Source organism: Petaurus breviceps, unplaced genomic scaffold (genome assembly GCF_028583685.1).
Source record: "Petaurus breviceps papuanus isolate PSGF00001 unplaced genomic scaffold, PetGlider_PUasm1.0 176, whole genome shotgun sequence".
Taxonomy (NCBI): domain Eukaryota; kingdom Metazoa; phylum Chordata; class Mammalia; order Diprotodontia; family Petauridae; genus Petaurus; species Petaurus breviceps.
This window is the reverse complement of record NW_027185771.1, coordinates 18,133,722-18,150,346: the sequence shown is the minus strand read 5'-3', so window position 1 is coordinate 18,150,346 and position 16,625 is coordinate 18,133,722. Positions and strand designations below refer to the sequence as shown.

Below are 16,625 nucleotides of genomic sequence, written 5' to 3'. Positions count from 1 at the left end.
TCTAAAAGTAGGGAAGATATAAAATGACTTGGAAAAAATTACAGGCATTATTGCAATCAAAAGTGTGATCACAAAAACAGCCAGAAATTCAGGTCCATAAATATACCTGCTTCCTCATGATTAGAAAGTTTTATAAGAATAATTTCTTTGAGGTGCGGCTAGGTGGCACAGTGAGTAAAGTGCTGGCCCCAGAGTCAGGAGGAGCAGGGTTTGGATTCGGCCTCAGACACTTAACACACACACACACACACACACACACACACACACACACAACCCAGCCATGTAACCTTGGGCAAGTTACTTAACCCCAATTGCCCTCCAAAAGGCAAAAAAAAAAAAAGAATAATTTCTTTGGCTCATCTATTTGTTCAAATGTAATGTGGTCATTGATACTGCTCTGTTAATATTATGAAGCAAAAATATGTCCATTTAGTCAAGCTTAGTCAATACTGATATCAAGGGCATTCTCGATATAAATATAAGAAAGAAACAGGCAGACTTTTTACAAATGAAATCCAATAGCTGATCATATCTTTACTGACACAATTGCCTGAAAGGGACAGCAAATCCAAATCTCACTGTACTTACTAACTACAAAAAAGGATCTGAATGGGAATAGGAAAATGTCACTTTCAAAGCTCTCTCCAACAAGATATTTCCCATGCATATATTAAAACTATACAAGTCTTTGAAAGACACAAAGAAGTAATTTTATTTTATTTATTAATATCAACCAAGGTATAAGGCAAGGAGCTAGCTATGTACTCTGCCAAGTTGTTTACCATTGTCAGGAAAGATGCCTAATGTGGGGTCCAGACTGAAGAGAGATACCCTATGGTATCTTGATGGTGAGATTCTCCAGATGTTTCTCTTTGTAGGTGACATTATTCTGGTTGCATTAAGCCTTGGACAAATGCAATAGTATTCTCATTAATCTCCTTACCTCCAGTCTCTCTGATCCATCCCTAACACAGATATCCCCCCGCCAAATCTTCCTAAGGCAAAATTTGACTACATTACTCCCTGACCCAAAAATCTTCAGTGTCTTTTTATTGCATTGGGGATAATGTACTATTCCTGACTCTGTCAATTAAATCCCTCCACAATCTGGTTCCACTCACTTTTTCTATTTCTCCTTTTCACTCTACATTCCAGTCAAACCAACCTACTCATTAGAATGTGGACTTAGTATCCCACTGCCCACCTCTGTGGTTTTGTACAGGTGATCTCCTCTGCCTGGAATGTATGGCTTCTTAGACTCTATTAGAACTGTTCACTTTCTTCAAGATCCATTCTGAAGATTGTCACCTCCTACATAAAATCCTTGCTGACTTCCCAAGTGTCAGTGCTTTTTCCCTCCTCAAATTATCTTTTATTCATGTGTGCCTGTTTAGCCCCTCAGTAAAAAATAATATATTTGGAGGTAAGGACTGTTCTATTTTTATCTGGCCCCAACTATAGTATCTTGCACATGATAGGGGTTTAATAAATGTTTGTTGAACTTGAATTGGAATGTAGAAGAAAATCCTTGGTCAGCATTTATGCACATATCAATTATAAACCAATTCTTAAAATTTATTTACCTCAATATACCTATGTTTTTCTATAAGCATGTTACATAGATCATTCTTTCTTTTACTGTACAGAAATATCTTCTCTGTATTTCTCCAAGGAGAATAATTTGGTAAGCCTTTTTTTTTTTGGAGGGGGAAGGCAGGGCAATTGGGGTTAAGTGACTTGCCCAAGGCCACACAGCTAGTAAGTTTTAAGTGTCTGAGGCCGGATTTGAACTCAAGTCCAGCTGACTCCAGGGGAGGCACTCTATTCACTGCACCACCTCGCCACCCCTGGTAATCTTTGAAGCCCTAAATTTAAAGGGCCTGATGGAACCATTCAGATTTACTTATTTAGTTTGCTATTGTAATCATCAAGCTACCAGTTTTGTCTGTTCTTAATTTACTCAATACGAGGGCAGAGAGGTGGCACAGTGGATAGAGTGCTGGACCTGGAGTCAGGAAGACTCATCTGAGTTCAAATCTGCTTCACACCTTTAACTAGTTATATAACTCTGAGCAAGTCACTTCACCCTGTTTACCTCAGTTTCCTCATCTGTAAAATGAGCTGGAGAAGGAAATGGCAAACCATTCCAGAATCTTTGCTAAGCAAATCGCAAATGGGGTCACGAAGAGTTGAACGTGAATTGAAATGACTAAACAACAACAACAATGATTCCCTCAAGTCCAAACACAGGACAAAGTAATATAATTTTTGTTCAAGAACATTTCTTTCATTCTACCTATTCTAGTATGCTCTTAATACTTCTCAGAATATATAAATTACTACACTAAGGAATGCAGGTAAATAGCATTTTTTTCTTAGTAACCTTGTAACATACGTTTGTTTTCCTAATACTCACTGCAAATAACAGCCACCATGACCCAACAAATAATCGGTTTGCTAGCAGGGAAGATACCTTTTTATTTTTTTGCTGGTCCAGAATCTGGCTTACTTGTCTATCCCTGCCCAAATGTTCTTCCTTCCCTTGCTGGTCTTCTCTGGAGATCTTTCTAATGGAAAGCTTCCTAGGCATAAAACTGAGGGTCTAATTATAGACTCAGTTACATGTATGGTCACTAATTATTATTCTGCCATCACTTCCTTTTCCCCAGCACAACTCTAGTTCCATGAATTAAATGCAAGAACAATTAAGGAAACAGGGCTATTTTTACCCTAGCATTCTTAAGGAATATAAAGATTTAATTCTCAGTAGGGGAAAAGAATCTTACCAAAATTTTCTACATTTAGAAATGAAGCTATAAGAAAAATTTCCAGGATAAGGCAAGAATCCAAGAAGTTTTTGATAAAATCACTAGAAACTATTTTTGTGAAAAAAAATTCTAGTCAGGCTACATGACTACATAAAAATGAGTTTTCATCAATTTTTAAAGCATATCTCAAATAAAGAAGATAGACTTGAAAAGTGATAAGCATCCTGGGTCACCCTGTGTTATATTATACAATGAACAATTCAGCATTTCTGCTGTTCTCCATTTCTTACCAATCTGCTGACAGTATGCCATTCTATACCCATGTCCTTTAAGCTAAGTTCTAAGGGTCAAGGAAAAGGCAAAAATCTCATGAGAGTAGTATCCTATTATTACAATTTAGGGGATCATGTTTTCTCTGCATTTGAAACATGACTAGTATTTTTATACCTTGGAATGTGGATAATTGTCATTAATGATCCTGTATTAATGCTTTACTTAAGCATATAAGTCTTCTCAAGATATAGTTGGTAGAATACTCTTATATAATTGAGTTGTCTAGTTTTTTCCCCCACTTCTAGTTCATAACTAGAAAGAACCCTAAAAATCAAGCTAATCCCCTCCCCTCCTGTAATGGTAAGCAAAGTAGTACTTGGCTCCTTATTTCAGTTATTCAAGTGCCTTTGAGCCTTGCCTATGATTATATCAAGTCTTTGTTGGAAGCAGTATACATTGTGTTGCCCTTAATAGGCCAAAGGGAGTTTGGAGTCCTTCCCAGCTCTTAATAGGCCTAATGTCATCATGTGGAGCCCTCAGTGGGAGGAACTTGCCAAAAGGGCAGAACAGGAAGGGCAAAAGAGAAAGGAGCAGAGAATATAAAAGCTCATCACTAGCGAGGACCAAGCAGAGCTAAGAGAGAGGATGTTTGTGACAGAGCTGACACTCTGTCTGTTGTTCTGTGTTGGTGTTACTTTGTCAGACAGAAGCACTCTGTTGATTTGTGTTGATTTCTCAGATAGAAAGTGAATTGAGATGATAGTGCTGGCAATGTGTGTGAATATCACTGTAACTCTGTTAAACTTAATGTGTGTAAATATTGTTGTGGCTCTGTTAAGGTTTGTTTTCCTAGAAACACAAACTGCAAAGAGCTTGGGGTGGAGCAGTCCCTGTGAGAGCTGCCTACCTGTGAATTTGGGCGATAATCGGGTAAGAGGTAGGAACATGGAAGAGGAACTATAGAGTTTGGAAGTTAGTCAAGTCAGAGTTAAGATGAAAGGACCTTTACTTGGGTACTTGGTGCTGACTGATAAGATTGTACTTTACTGTGACCTAGGGGTAGATGGCCTTTGTACTTTCCACTACCCCTTAAGGATGACTGATTTAAGGATGATTACTCCTTAAGGATGATCAGCTTAAGGATGATTTGAAGCCAGCCTGGAGTGAAGATGAAAAAAGACTTTGACTTGGGTACTTTATACTGATTGATGAGATTGTGACTTACTGAATAATATGTTTTACTTTAGACTATGTGGCCACCTTGGTTATTACTAAGTTGCTATGTTATATTGTTGTGAATGTTTTGCTTTAGTTTATTGCTGAATAAATAGAGAGTTCATTGTACCATGCAATCAGAACCTTAAACTTATTCACAGCATCAGTCCTCAGAAGAGCTACTTGTGATTGGCTTTATACCTCCCCCCACCTCATTCTACAGATAAGGAAACAGACCCAGAGAGACTTAACTAGCTGCAAGATGTGGGACCAATCATTGAGCCCCAATTTCTTCATCGATAAAATAGTGAAAATGTTTGTTCTACTAACTCCACAGTTTTAAGTATCAAATGATCTAATTTTTGTAAGGCATCTCATAGATCATAAAGCCTCACATAAATGGAGGAAGGATGATGAGGAAGAAAAGTGAAGCCAGGAGAAGTTAAGGAATTTGCCCAAAGTCCCAGAACATTATTTGTGGGCAGTGAGTTAGAGAGCCTAGATTTGGACTCAAGCCTTCTGATTCCAAATCCGGTGGTCTTTCCATTCTACCCTGGCTATGTTCCTTGAGGAAGGCAAAGATGAGAACTGTATTCCAGGAATGGACCACAGAATCAAAGATGCAAAGAGGGGAGGGACTGCAGGGGCCATTAGATTTAGCAGATTTTTTTGTGCAATCTTTTCAGTTGTGTCCAACTCTTCATGACACTATTTGGGCCATATGTCATCTCTTTAACAAGGATATTCGAGTGCTTTGCCATTTTCTTCTCCAGATCATTTTACTGATGAGGAAACAGGTAAACAGGGTGAAGTGACTTGCCCAGGGTCACACTGCTATTAAGTATCTTAGGCCAAATGTGAACCTAGGAAGAGGAATCTTTCTGATTTCAGGTCAGGCACTCCATGCACTACGGTGCTACCTAGCTGAAGATCAGAGATTGCTCAAAACTTCTGAGAACAATTTCAGTAAGGTAATGAGGTAGAAGTCAGGAGTTGAAAAGTGAATAGGAGGTGTGGAAGTAGGGGCAGTGAGTACAGATGGCTCTTTTTAGAAGTCTGGCAATGAAAGGGAGGAGAGCTATAGGACGATCATGTGAGAGGATGGCAGGATTAAGCAAAGGCTTTTAAAGGAAGGGGAAATCCTGTTTGAATCTGCAGGCAGTAGTTGGAAGAAGACAGTACAGGGAGGCTGGAGATTGGGTGGGGGGGGCAGGCAGAGCATGACTGCTAAGGCAAGCTCTGGGAAGGCAATAGCAAGGATAAAAATAAAGGGATTAGACAGGGTAAGAAGAAAGAGAAAAATGAGCTGTGGTGTGGGGGAGAAACAGCATTAGAAGCTTCAGTATTTTCCCAAGTATAATATGATAAATATACATTATTTAAATTAGTGAACTAAAGCAAGTGTTTATTCTTAAAAGAAATCTGTTCTTCTAAAGTGCAAGAATTACAAAATAAATACTTACTATTATTTGCAACAGTCAGGCAAATAAATGAGCAAATAGGGCGAATTATCTCAGGCTTTATACAGCTCTGCAGCCATTTATTTGCATGTTGAAAAACTGAGCTGCAAATTTTCTGGTTGACATCTAAAAGAAATTAAAATCAAAGATGATTTATTTTAGCCTGGCTAAAAATTTTCTATCTGAAGTGTGAATTATTAGTAATTAGATTTTCATTTTTGCTTTTAGATTTTTTTTTCATAACTAAGATTCAAGTTCAGCAAACATTTAAGCATATATTGTATACAATACTATGTTCAACACTGAAGAAAACAGATTAAAGAAGATATATGGTATATGCTTTCAAGGAACTTACAACTTGAATAGGTTAGAAAAGTCAAATAGAAAGAAGCCTTAAGTAGGTGGAGAAGGAGGGAAAAGATATTTCAGCTATAATATCTGGAATTATCTAACTAAACACTTGAGATCCTTACCATTTTGTGGATTATTTACACATGCACACAACGCACTGCACACTGAAGACCACAGCTGATAACTCTGGTAAATGGTTTCATTGGACAAATCCATCTCAGACATGGAAAGAGCTGTTCTATTAGGGAAAGCAAATACAATGACTTAAAATGTATTTCAGATTGAAATATCAGTTACTTATTAAAAAATATCTTATAGCTGCTCACCTAAAAAACTGTAGCAGGATACCAACACAGCCTGTTTCTCTCACAAGAGTCTGTCCAGTCCCTAAAAAATAAGCATAAAATGGTCTGATGACCCTTTAACAGTCTTCAACTACCAAATCCAGAACTCAAGCAGAACTGTTCATATCAACACCCTCTCAATCTCCCAGAAAATGAGCAGTACTAATTTGGTATTTTTCTATTTATAAAATGGAGAAGCCAGGATCATAAAATTCAAAGCCAGAATTATTTTAAAGAAAATCCAGTCCAACCTTCTCATTTAACAAAAGAGGAAAATAGGTCTCAAGAGTCAGGTTGCATAAATGGCAGGTAGCAGAGCTAAGATTTCAACACAAGTCCCCATGGTTCAAAATCCACTATACCACACATTTCCCCTTCTTTGGATAAGTTCTATTTTAGGAAAGAAATGTCTGGAAGCCTATCAACTATGAGTACTTGAGCTGAAATTTCAAGAATAAAATATAGCAATCCTCAAACTCAGACCTTGGTAAAGTCCCTTAGGAAAATGTACACTCTAAGACTATGTCTACAAAAATGTCTAAACAACCTATCAATTGAGGGGGAAAATCAGTGCCAGTCATTTACTCCTAAAACAGCTATTAGTCTTCTGTGGAGAAAATAGATTGCTGATTGACTGATGCATATGCACAAGGCACGTGTGTACATGTGTGTGTATGCATGTGTGTACAAAGAACCTACATCATTTCACTTTTCTTAATATTAAGAATACTGAATTAGATTTGTTGTTAATTTCCTTCTAGTAGCTTTCAGAAGTTAGTGAGACAAGAAGAACTCTGAAGAATCATAATTAAAGGGTTGAGAAAAAATAAAGCTATTAAATTTTAATTTTAAAAGGAGATATTAATGTTTAAAATGTTTTTCTAATATAGCAATAAAAGATACTTACTGTTATTTGAAACCAGGACTAACATCACATAAACAGACATTCTCTTCAAATTTATGCTAGATTTATACTTAGATAGAAAGCAAATAACGTCTTCAAAAAATTCTGAAGTACACAAAGTTTGCTGACAATAAACTGAAATAAAAAACACAAAATTTAAATTACTTCACAGAAGTAACCATTTTAAAAATGAATGTTATTAAACGGGTTAATCCCAAGTATATGCTTACTTTCATGAATGTATAGATTATACAACATAATTTCTACTATAACTGATTAGCAATGATTTAATTGGTAGACCTAAGTGATCACTATCCAAGGCAAGTGCATTTGAGTGATACTCAAAAATGGTTCCAGTGCACTAAAAAAGTATCCATCTTGTTAAAAATTTGGACAAAAACTCGAAATAAAATCAGAAAAAAAAATTCTTAATATGTTTAGGAAACAAAACACACACAAGAAGTTTAAGAGTGAACCTCTTAACCTCACATTAGGAAATAATAAGACAATCAACACTGGTACTATTTCCCTACCACTTTTAAAAAATGATCACCCAGCAGCTACGTGGCACAGTGAATAGAGCACCAGCCCTGGAGTCAGGAGGACCTGAGTTCAAATTTGGCCTCAGACACTTAACACTTACTAGCCATGTGACCTTGGACAAGTCACTTAACCCCAATTGCCCTGCCTTCACCTCTCCAAAAAGCAAAAAAAAAAAAAAAGATTATCCTCTGGTGTCTTCCTTTAATAATGCAGTAAGAGAGACAGTGTGATCCTGGGCTAGACATTTACCTCTTCATACCTCAGGGGACTAAGACTATATAAGCTGCTATGTAGGGGGCTGATCTGCTAACTGGAGCTTCCTATGCTGGCAAAGTCAGAGGTCCACCAAACATATGCAATAGGCTTTTAAAAATAACTTGGGGAAGGGGCGGCCAGGTGGCTCAGCGAGTAAGAGCATCGGCTCCAGTGTTGGGATGACCTGGAGATCGAATCCCGGGCTCAGACACTCAGCACCACATCCAGAAATAACTGGCCGTGTAACCTTGAGCAAGTTACTTAACCCCCATTGCTTTAAAAAAAAAAAAAGAAAAATAACTTGGGGAGGGGTGGCTAGGTGGCACAGTGAGTAAAGCGCCGGCCCTGGAGTCAGGAGGACCCGAGTTCGGTTCCAGCCTCAGACACCTAACACCACACAAAAATACTAGCCGTGTAACCTTGGACAAGTTACAAGTTACTTAACCCCAATTGCCCTCCAAAAAGGCAAAAAAAAAAAACCAACAACTTGGGGAGTAAAATACACCCAACTACATTCCTTATTAGATAATAAATACCAAGAGGAAAGAGAACATGCCTTACTTATCTACCTAGTTTTTCCTCAGCTTAACACAGTAAATGGAAAACAAAAGGTACTTAATACATGTTCGTTTAATGAATGAATTCAACACAATTTCTAGAACTAGACACCAAAACATTATAGGAATTTAAAGCTGGTTGGATGTAATGGTATATTGTTGAAACATGAGAAATATCAAACATGAAAAAGGAAACAAAATGTAAAACAATGCAAAGTTAAGAAAGCAGATTCAGAATGTATTCTGATTCTAATGATGTAAATAATACTAAGCAACAAAATCTTAAGAAAACAGAGAAAAAGATTTAAGAAGGCATGGAAATAAGTGGGACATTTTTGTTACTACCTTGTACAAGTTAATACACGTACTATTAAAAAAAACAAACTGCAAACATTTGAAGTTTTAAGTTTCATATGTGATCTTCAAAAAATATGCATTTAAAATTTTCTGTAGATGGTAACTAATTTTAGAATAAAGATACTTTTTTTTTTGCTTTTTGGAGGGCAATTGGGGTTAAGTGACTTGCCCAATTTCACATGGATAGTTTTTGTGTTAAGTGTCTGAAGCCGGATTTGAACTAAGGTCCTCCTGACTCCAGGGCCGGTACTCTATTCACTGCACCACCTAGCCACCCCAATAAAGACACTTTTTAAAGGAATGAGTGGGGGAAATAAAGTTGAGGTGACAAACTACTAGTTTAGCTTCAAATTAAGTTATCTACAGATAAAAAAATTGCTCGACAAAAAGCAGTTTATGCGTGTAGTATGAATACCTCTCTACTGGGCAGTTTTACATATTTGAAAAAAATTGTTTTTTTACTAAATTAGCACCCATAGAAAGCTACTTAGTGTGAAAACTAAGGGAAAAAGTGTAATTTAAAAACACTTTCTGGCATTATAGAAATCTAACAGAATAGTTCAATAATAATAAAATAATAAAGTAACTTTTTACCATTACATTCTGCAATAGCTCCTAAAGTAAATAAGGCTGCTTCTTTTACCATGCTGTGAATACTTGACTTTGCAAGGTTTTTTACAAACATCAAACCACCAATTTCCCGAAAATAAATACTTGCGTCACCTAAAGGATTGCAAACAAAATAAAAGAGAAACTACATTTATCTAGTGATTCTCTTAGGACAAAATAAAAATCTACAATGATAATAATATGACAACATATTATTTGAATATAAAGAATTACACATTTTTGCACTGAAATAGCACAATATTAAATGAAAATCCCTGATGAAATGTTAACACATTTTCTTACTGTTTTGCTGACAGACTGAATAAATAGTAACCAAAGCCTCCTTTTGTGAAGATGGGTTGTCCATTTGATATTTAAGACACTCTAATAATAAATTCAGGTCAGTCTTCATTTCTAAAAGAAAACACATGTTTTGTGATTCTAATTATTTTGGCCCAAAAAGTTTCAACTAATTATTTTTCTTTCTTATGTGACAATCCTTTGAAGACAAAAAAAAAAAAAAGACAAAAAAACATTCCTTTTAGGGAAAACAGAAGCTACTATGAACCTACCCAGCAGTAGATACTTAATTGGATACTCAAAAGATCTTATGAATACCACAATAAATTATTCTTAGTCATAAGTACTTAATTTAAGTACATAACTTACTGTTATTTCTTATACAAGTATTCATTATATCATTCAGTTTTTCCCTTAGTATTTTACATGTAGGAGCTGCTAGGTGGCACAGTGGATAGAGTGCCAGGTCTAGAGTCAGGAAGACTCATCTTCCTAAGTTCACACCTGGCTTAAAACACTTGCTAGCTGTGTGATCCCCAGCAAGTCAATTAATCCTATTTTCCTCAGTTTCCTCATCTGTAAAATGAGCTGGAGAAGGAAATGACAAAGTACTCCAGTATCTTTTCAAAGAAAAGTCCAAATAGGATCACCAAGATTTGGATAAGACTGAAATGACTGAACAACATAAACAAAATTTTTTAAAAATTTAACTAGCACCCTTCACTTGAAGTTAAAACTAAGAAAAGGAATTCAATTTTAAAATATTTTGCTGGCATTATGGAGAAGTACTAGAATGGTTAAATAATAAAATAAAACTTAACATTACATTCTACAACAGCTCCTTATGTAAACAAGGTTGCTACTTTTACTATGCTGTGAATAATTGGCTTTGCAAGGTTTTTTACAAATAAGCTACCAATCTTGCATAACGTTTAAGGTTTCTCAGAAAGATATGGTCCAATAGTATTGACACAAAGTGAAGAAATCAGAACCACCAAGTGAATATACTCAATGTCTAAGAAACTAACAGCTTAGCTCATATTCTTTACAATGACCAATCTTGGTTCCAGAAAACAGGTGATGAAACATACTTCTTTTCTTCCAATAAAAACGTTTAAGAAACCATAGGGGCAGAATGTTGCATTCTTGTCAGACAGGGTTGTTTGTTGACAGGTTTTGCTTAACTGTTTTTCTTTGTGATAAAGGAAGGTTCAATTGAAGGAGTATATTTGGGAAATGATTACAATGTAAAAAACAAAAGGTATCAATAAAACATTTTAAAGATATGTCACAATACTGCACACTAAAAGAAAATGAGATGTCAATGGATGCCTAGTCCTCCACTTAAAAAAAATTAGTCTCATAATTTGGTATAATGAAATAAATTTACACATGGAATAAATAATTAAATTTACTACTGAGAATCTGACAATACAAAAGGTATCATCAGGTATTCATTTCCTAGAATAGCAGTTCTTAACCTGATGTCTGTGAACTTGTTCTTTCTAATAAATATTTTGGTAAATATATTTCAATATAATTGGTTTCCCTTGAAACCCTATGTATTTTATTTTATGAATACTGTGAAGGGTCTAGCCTTTAACAGACTGCCAAAAGGGCCCATGATACAAAAAGGCTCAGAGCCCCTTCTCTAGAATGAAAAATTCAAAATGACACATTTATCCTGCTTTCCTCTTTTCTGAATGGGTCTGGAAGAATTAACAAGATTGTTTTGGGTATAGCCATGCTAGGGATAAATAATTTTTTAACTTATTTTATTTGTATAGTTTTTTATTTTTCCAATTACATGTAAAAACAATTCTTATTTTTTATGAAATTTTGAGTTCCAAATTTTCTCCCTCCCCTCCCTATAAAACCATAAACAATTTGATATAAGTTATACATGTGCAATAATGTAAAATATATTTCCATATTATTCTTATTGTAAAAGAAGAAACAGCTTGCAAAAGGGGGAAAAAACACAAAAAAAATAAAGTGAAAATAGTGTGCTTCAATCTGCATTCAGACTCCATCATTTCTTTCTCTGGATGAACATTTTTCATCATGTGTCTTTTTTAATTGTCTTGGATCATTGTATTGCTGAGAAGAGCCAAGTTTACCAAAGTTAGTCATCACACACTGTGGCTATTACTGTGTACAATGTTGTCCCAGTTCTGGTCTCTTCACTCAGCATCAGTCCATGTAAGTCTTTTCAGGTTTTTATGAGGTCTGCCCGCTTATCCTTTCTTATAACACAATAGTATTCCATTATATTCATATACCACAACTTGTTTGGTGATTCCCCAATTGGTGGGCATTCCGTCAATTTCTAACTCTTTGCCACCACAAAAAGAACTGCTATAAACATTTTTGCACATGTGGGTGATTTTCCCTTTTTTTGGATCTCTTTGGATACAGACCTAGTAGTGGTATTATTGGATCAAAGGGTATGCATAGTTTGATTGCCCTTTTGGCATAGTTCCAAATTATTCTCCAGAATGGTTGGATCAGTTCACAACTCCACCAACAATGCAACTTAAAATGACAAAGATGACTTCTGCTAAAATCCTAACACTGCAAAGTAGAGTTTTCTTCCTCAATCTCCCTTCTTTAATCATTCTCTCACTTTCTATTGTTCTGTTCCATCCAACCATCAAGTATCCAGTGCCCTCACACTGCTTTCTAGATATCTAAAGTACCACTCTGTGGTATTCTATCCAATCTGCCTTTCATGAAAAATATGCCAAATCCAGAATTATTAATCCCTCTTCCCTCAGTCCTGATTAGGACTTTCATCAGTAAAGGAAAAAATAACAGTATCATTAGCTGTCAAGGTAAAGTACATATGACTTAATCCTCTAAAAAATATTTGCTTTTGGAAGAAGGTCTCAAAATCTCCATAGCATCTCTTATTAGTAGAATATATTACAGAGATATTTTTGAAGAGGGGAACCTTCCTGGATTCCTTATCTACTTTGGGCCATTAATCTACCAGCTGGCATTTCCCTTTCTAAAGTGACTCCACCAAATAAGAAAAGCAGAAACTAACAATTTGGCTTCCTGCTTCTAAAAAGCTGCAAACAGGCAAGGCACTCCTTGATAAGAAATGCAATAGTCACTTTTATAATTTGGGGGAACTATAGGAATTGTTTCAAATAGTAGGAATATGTAAATTAAGAAAAAAGTAATAAATAAACTAACTTTCTACTTTAATAAAAATCTCATTGAAAATTAAAAACACCAACATTGGTAATTGAGTTTGTACTTCAATAATAACCTCCCTGTATTATAATAACTATAATATTGTAAACTGTAAACTCTTGGATAAATTGGCTCTTGTGAATCCTTCTAATCCTAAAAGATTAACAAAGTGTCTGTGGGGGAGGTTATCACTGCTTCCACCTCAGTAACTAATTCAGGCATAAATTTAGGAAATGGTGCTAACTTACATCATAGATTAGAAATTTTTATAGGAGTGTAAATCATATAATTTTAATGTAATTATGTTTTTATAGAAATCTGTCTGTTCTTTAGAGCTAGTTTCAAAACAAATAATGGTGATATTTAACAAGTATTTCTTTTTTTTTTTTTTTGGAGAGGGGAAGGTAGAGCAATTGGGGCTAAGTGACTTGTCCACGGTCACATGGCTAGTTTTTGTTACGTGTGTGAGGCCAGATTTGAAATCAAGTCCTCCTGACTCCAGGCCCAGTGCTCTATTCACTGTGCCATCTAGCCACCCCCATTAACAAGTATTTCCAAAATCAGCTCACTATGAAAACAGAAAATTTATTGGATTCTTTTTTTTTTAATTTATTGGATTCTTGAAGAAAATGATACAAACCACAAAAAGGTAAACTTCTGTAATATAAATTGGGAGTTTCATTTCTAAGATAATTAAGTTTAGAGTTAGAATGGATTTTAGAGATAATCTGTTCCTATGCCCTCTTTTTACAAAAGACCTAGAACTTTAAATTGCTGTAGAAGTTTCTGGTCAGGTAGAGTTGGATTATATGATCTGAGGCCCCTTCTATTTCTGAGACTGCAAAGTGGAACAGCATTGTGCTGTACTAGACAGTGATGGCTTTGCAGTCAAGGAGACAGGAATTTGAAACCTGCTTCAGACAAATCCTATGTGACCATAGGAAAAAAACAATTATTTCTGAGTCTTTCTATTCATCTGTTAAAGTGAGGATAATTGTGCCTGAAATACTCATTTCAGACAGTTGTTATGAAGCTAACATGAGAAAATGAATGACAAATGTTTTGAACATCTTAAAGTACTGTTGTAATGAATAATAAAAAATAAGGGAGCTATTGTGAATAATATTAAATTACTTGCCTAAGAGCACACAGAAAGCAATTAATAGAGTTAGAATTTAAACTCAGATATTCTGATTCCAAATCCAGTGCTTTATCTTGTTAAGTGGCAGTAATCAGTGGATTTCACCAAATGCTGAGGACACAGAGAAAGACAAAAATACTAACCCGGTCCTCCAAGACCTCACATTTTAATGGAGGAGACATGAAAAGAACTAGGGATATAGAAAATCCATACTGAGTAGATGGGGAAGGCTAGCAGCTGGGGAGATCAGGAAAGGTCTTCTGCAGAAGGTAGGATCAAGAAGAGGGAGAATGGGGGGAGGGGGGGTAACAACACAAAGGCACAGAGCTGAGAGCTAGAGTGTACTGCAACAGGAAGAGCAAAAAGGCCATTGTGGCTAGGTCATAGAGCTCATGGAAGGGAAGGAAGTATAAGAAAATGAGAAAGCTAGGAGGGGCCAGGTTGTGAAGAGATTCAACTGATAAACAGAATGTTTTGTATTTTGATCCTGGGAGTGACAAGGGGTCACTGGAGTTTATGAAGAGATAAAGATACTGACACACACACACACACACAGACGCCAGTGGTGTGGTTATAATCAGTCCTACACTTTTAAGAAAATCAATTTGGTAGTTAAGTGGGAAGTGGATTGAAATGGGATGAGCTTTAATTTGGCTATTGCAATAGTCTAGGCAAGGGGTGATGAGGCTTTCTGAATTAGGATGGTGGCCATGTGAGTAGAGGAAAGGGACATATACAAAGGATGTCATGAAGGTCTACCAAGACTCGACAAGATTGAATATATGGGTTCAGTGAGCTCAGAGAGTTGAGGATGACACCAAGGTTGTAAGGGTAGGTGACTAAGAGGATGGTAGTAACAGGAAAGTTACATGATCAGTCACTGGAGAGCTAAGAAGAGGAAGGGTGGAGTGCAGGGCTGAGATGAGTTCATTATTGGACAGACTGAGTTTAAGATGTCTCTTAGACATCAAGTTTAAGACATCTGATAGGCAGTTACAGAGGGAGACCAGAGGTCAGGGGTGAAGCTAAGGCAAGATATAGAGATTTGAGAATCATCTGCATACAGATAACTGAATCCATGAGAGGTGAAAAGCACTGAGCCAAATAGTATAGAAGGAGACAGAGGGCTGCTTAGGGAACATCTGATCCAACTCTTTCATTTTACAGATAAGGAAATATAGGCCCAGAGGTTATAACTGCTCCTAGGTTTCACAGGTAAAAAGTGGCAAACAGGAATTTAAAATCAGGTTCTCTAATTCCAAATCCAGCATTCTTTCCATTGCAGGAGCTTCATAAATGTTTGCTGACTGAATTAACTATAGAGAATTAATGATGCTAAATAGAAACACATTGAATAAAAACATGAAATCTGATTCCAGAACATGAACTGTGAGTTTCCCACCTTGTGTCTTCTTTATCTCGTCTTTTTCCATTTTTTATTTTCTTAAGCTTCACCTATAAGACAGACATTTTATCAATTCAAATCCACGTTATCACAAATATAAATAATAAATATAAATGCGTGTGTCAGGCACATCACGCTAACTAGCGCTCCTCTAGCCCCTTTGCCTTGACTGTCCTCTCTGAATTCTTGATCCCACTGCTAGCGCTGCACTGCCTTACCATCCTCCTCTAGGGAGGTCAGACAGGAATTCACAAAAACCTTCAGATGAGCTTTTCTAGGACCTGCTTCTCAGAGATGAAGTATACTTTCCAATTGTGCCACCATACTGTAAATAGGGAGGGAATCATTAAGTGTAAATGGAAGTTCTGGTTTTCTGTACTCAGTCCTGTCACACTATTTAACAAAGCCATATAGTATGTATAGTATCCATTCTCCTTATTTTACATACAGAGTATTTTTCTAAATGGGAGTTCAATAAACAGCAACAAGTCAGTTGTTCTAAAATTCTAATTTTACATGATTAATGTCAGTTTTTAATTAACCTTCCTGTTTTTCAATTCTTACAATTTCCTAATTAATACAATTTCTACTACTAGTAAAAAACTACTAGTAAATGTTTTCATTGATCTTTCTACTGATGAAAAACTGGAGAAATTTTAGAGGGAAACAGCTTTGATGGGTGAATGAACTTTAGCTGCCACAAACACTGAACTGTTCATACTGAGTGACTGAGAGGAAGTTACTTCCCCACTCTGGGCCTCAGTTATATTATTTGTAAAATAAAGAATGTAACTAGATAATCTCTAATCTCTCTTTGAGTTCTGAATTTTATGATCCTTCACCCCTCCAACTCAAATAGAAAATCAATAGTCTCAGCTCCCTTTTCTGATTGTGCCTAGTTTTTTCTTACACTTTGTCCCTGCATCTTATTCATACTTAGTT

General features: G+C 36.0%; 1 protein-coding gene across 1 annotated transcript in view; it reads right to left on the bottom strand.

The window, feature by feature from the left end:
* The window catches only part of TERB1 (telomere repeat binding bouquet formation protein 1), a 49,141-nt gene extending 33,430 nt beyond the window's left edge, over positions 1–15,711 (bottom strand). The window contains exons 1-7 of the mRNA XM_069085934.1: positions 15,681–15,711; positions 9,940–10,050; positions 9,622–9,750; positions 7,319–7,450; positions 6,394–6,454; positions 6,190–6,305; positions 5,720–5,842 (exon numbers count right to left, since the gene is read on the bottom strand). Of these exons, the coding sequence (XP_068942035.1) occupies positions 5,720–5,842; positions 6,190–6,305; positions 6,394–6,454; positions 7,319–7,450; positions 9,622–9,750; positions 9,940–10,050; positions 15,681–15,711 (703 nt within the window). The remainder of the gene's footprint in view (positions 1–5,719; positions 5,843–6,189; positions 6,306–6,393; positions 6,455–7,318; positions 7,451–9,621; positions 9,751–9,939; positions 10,051–15,680) is intronic.
* Between the last annotated feature and the right edge of the window lie 914 nt (positions 15,712–16,625).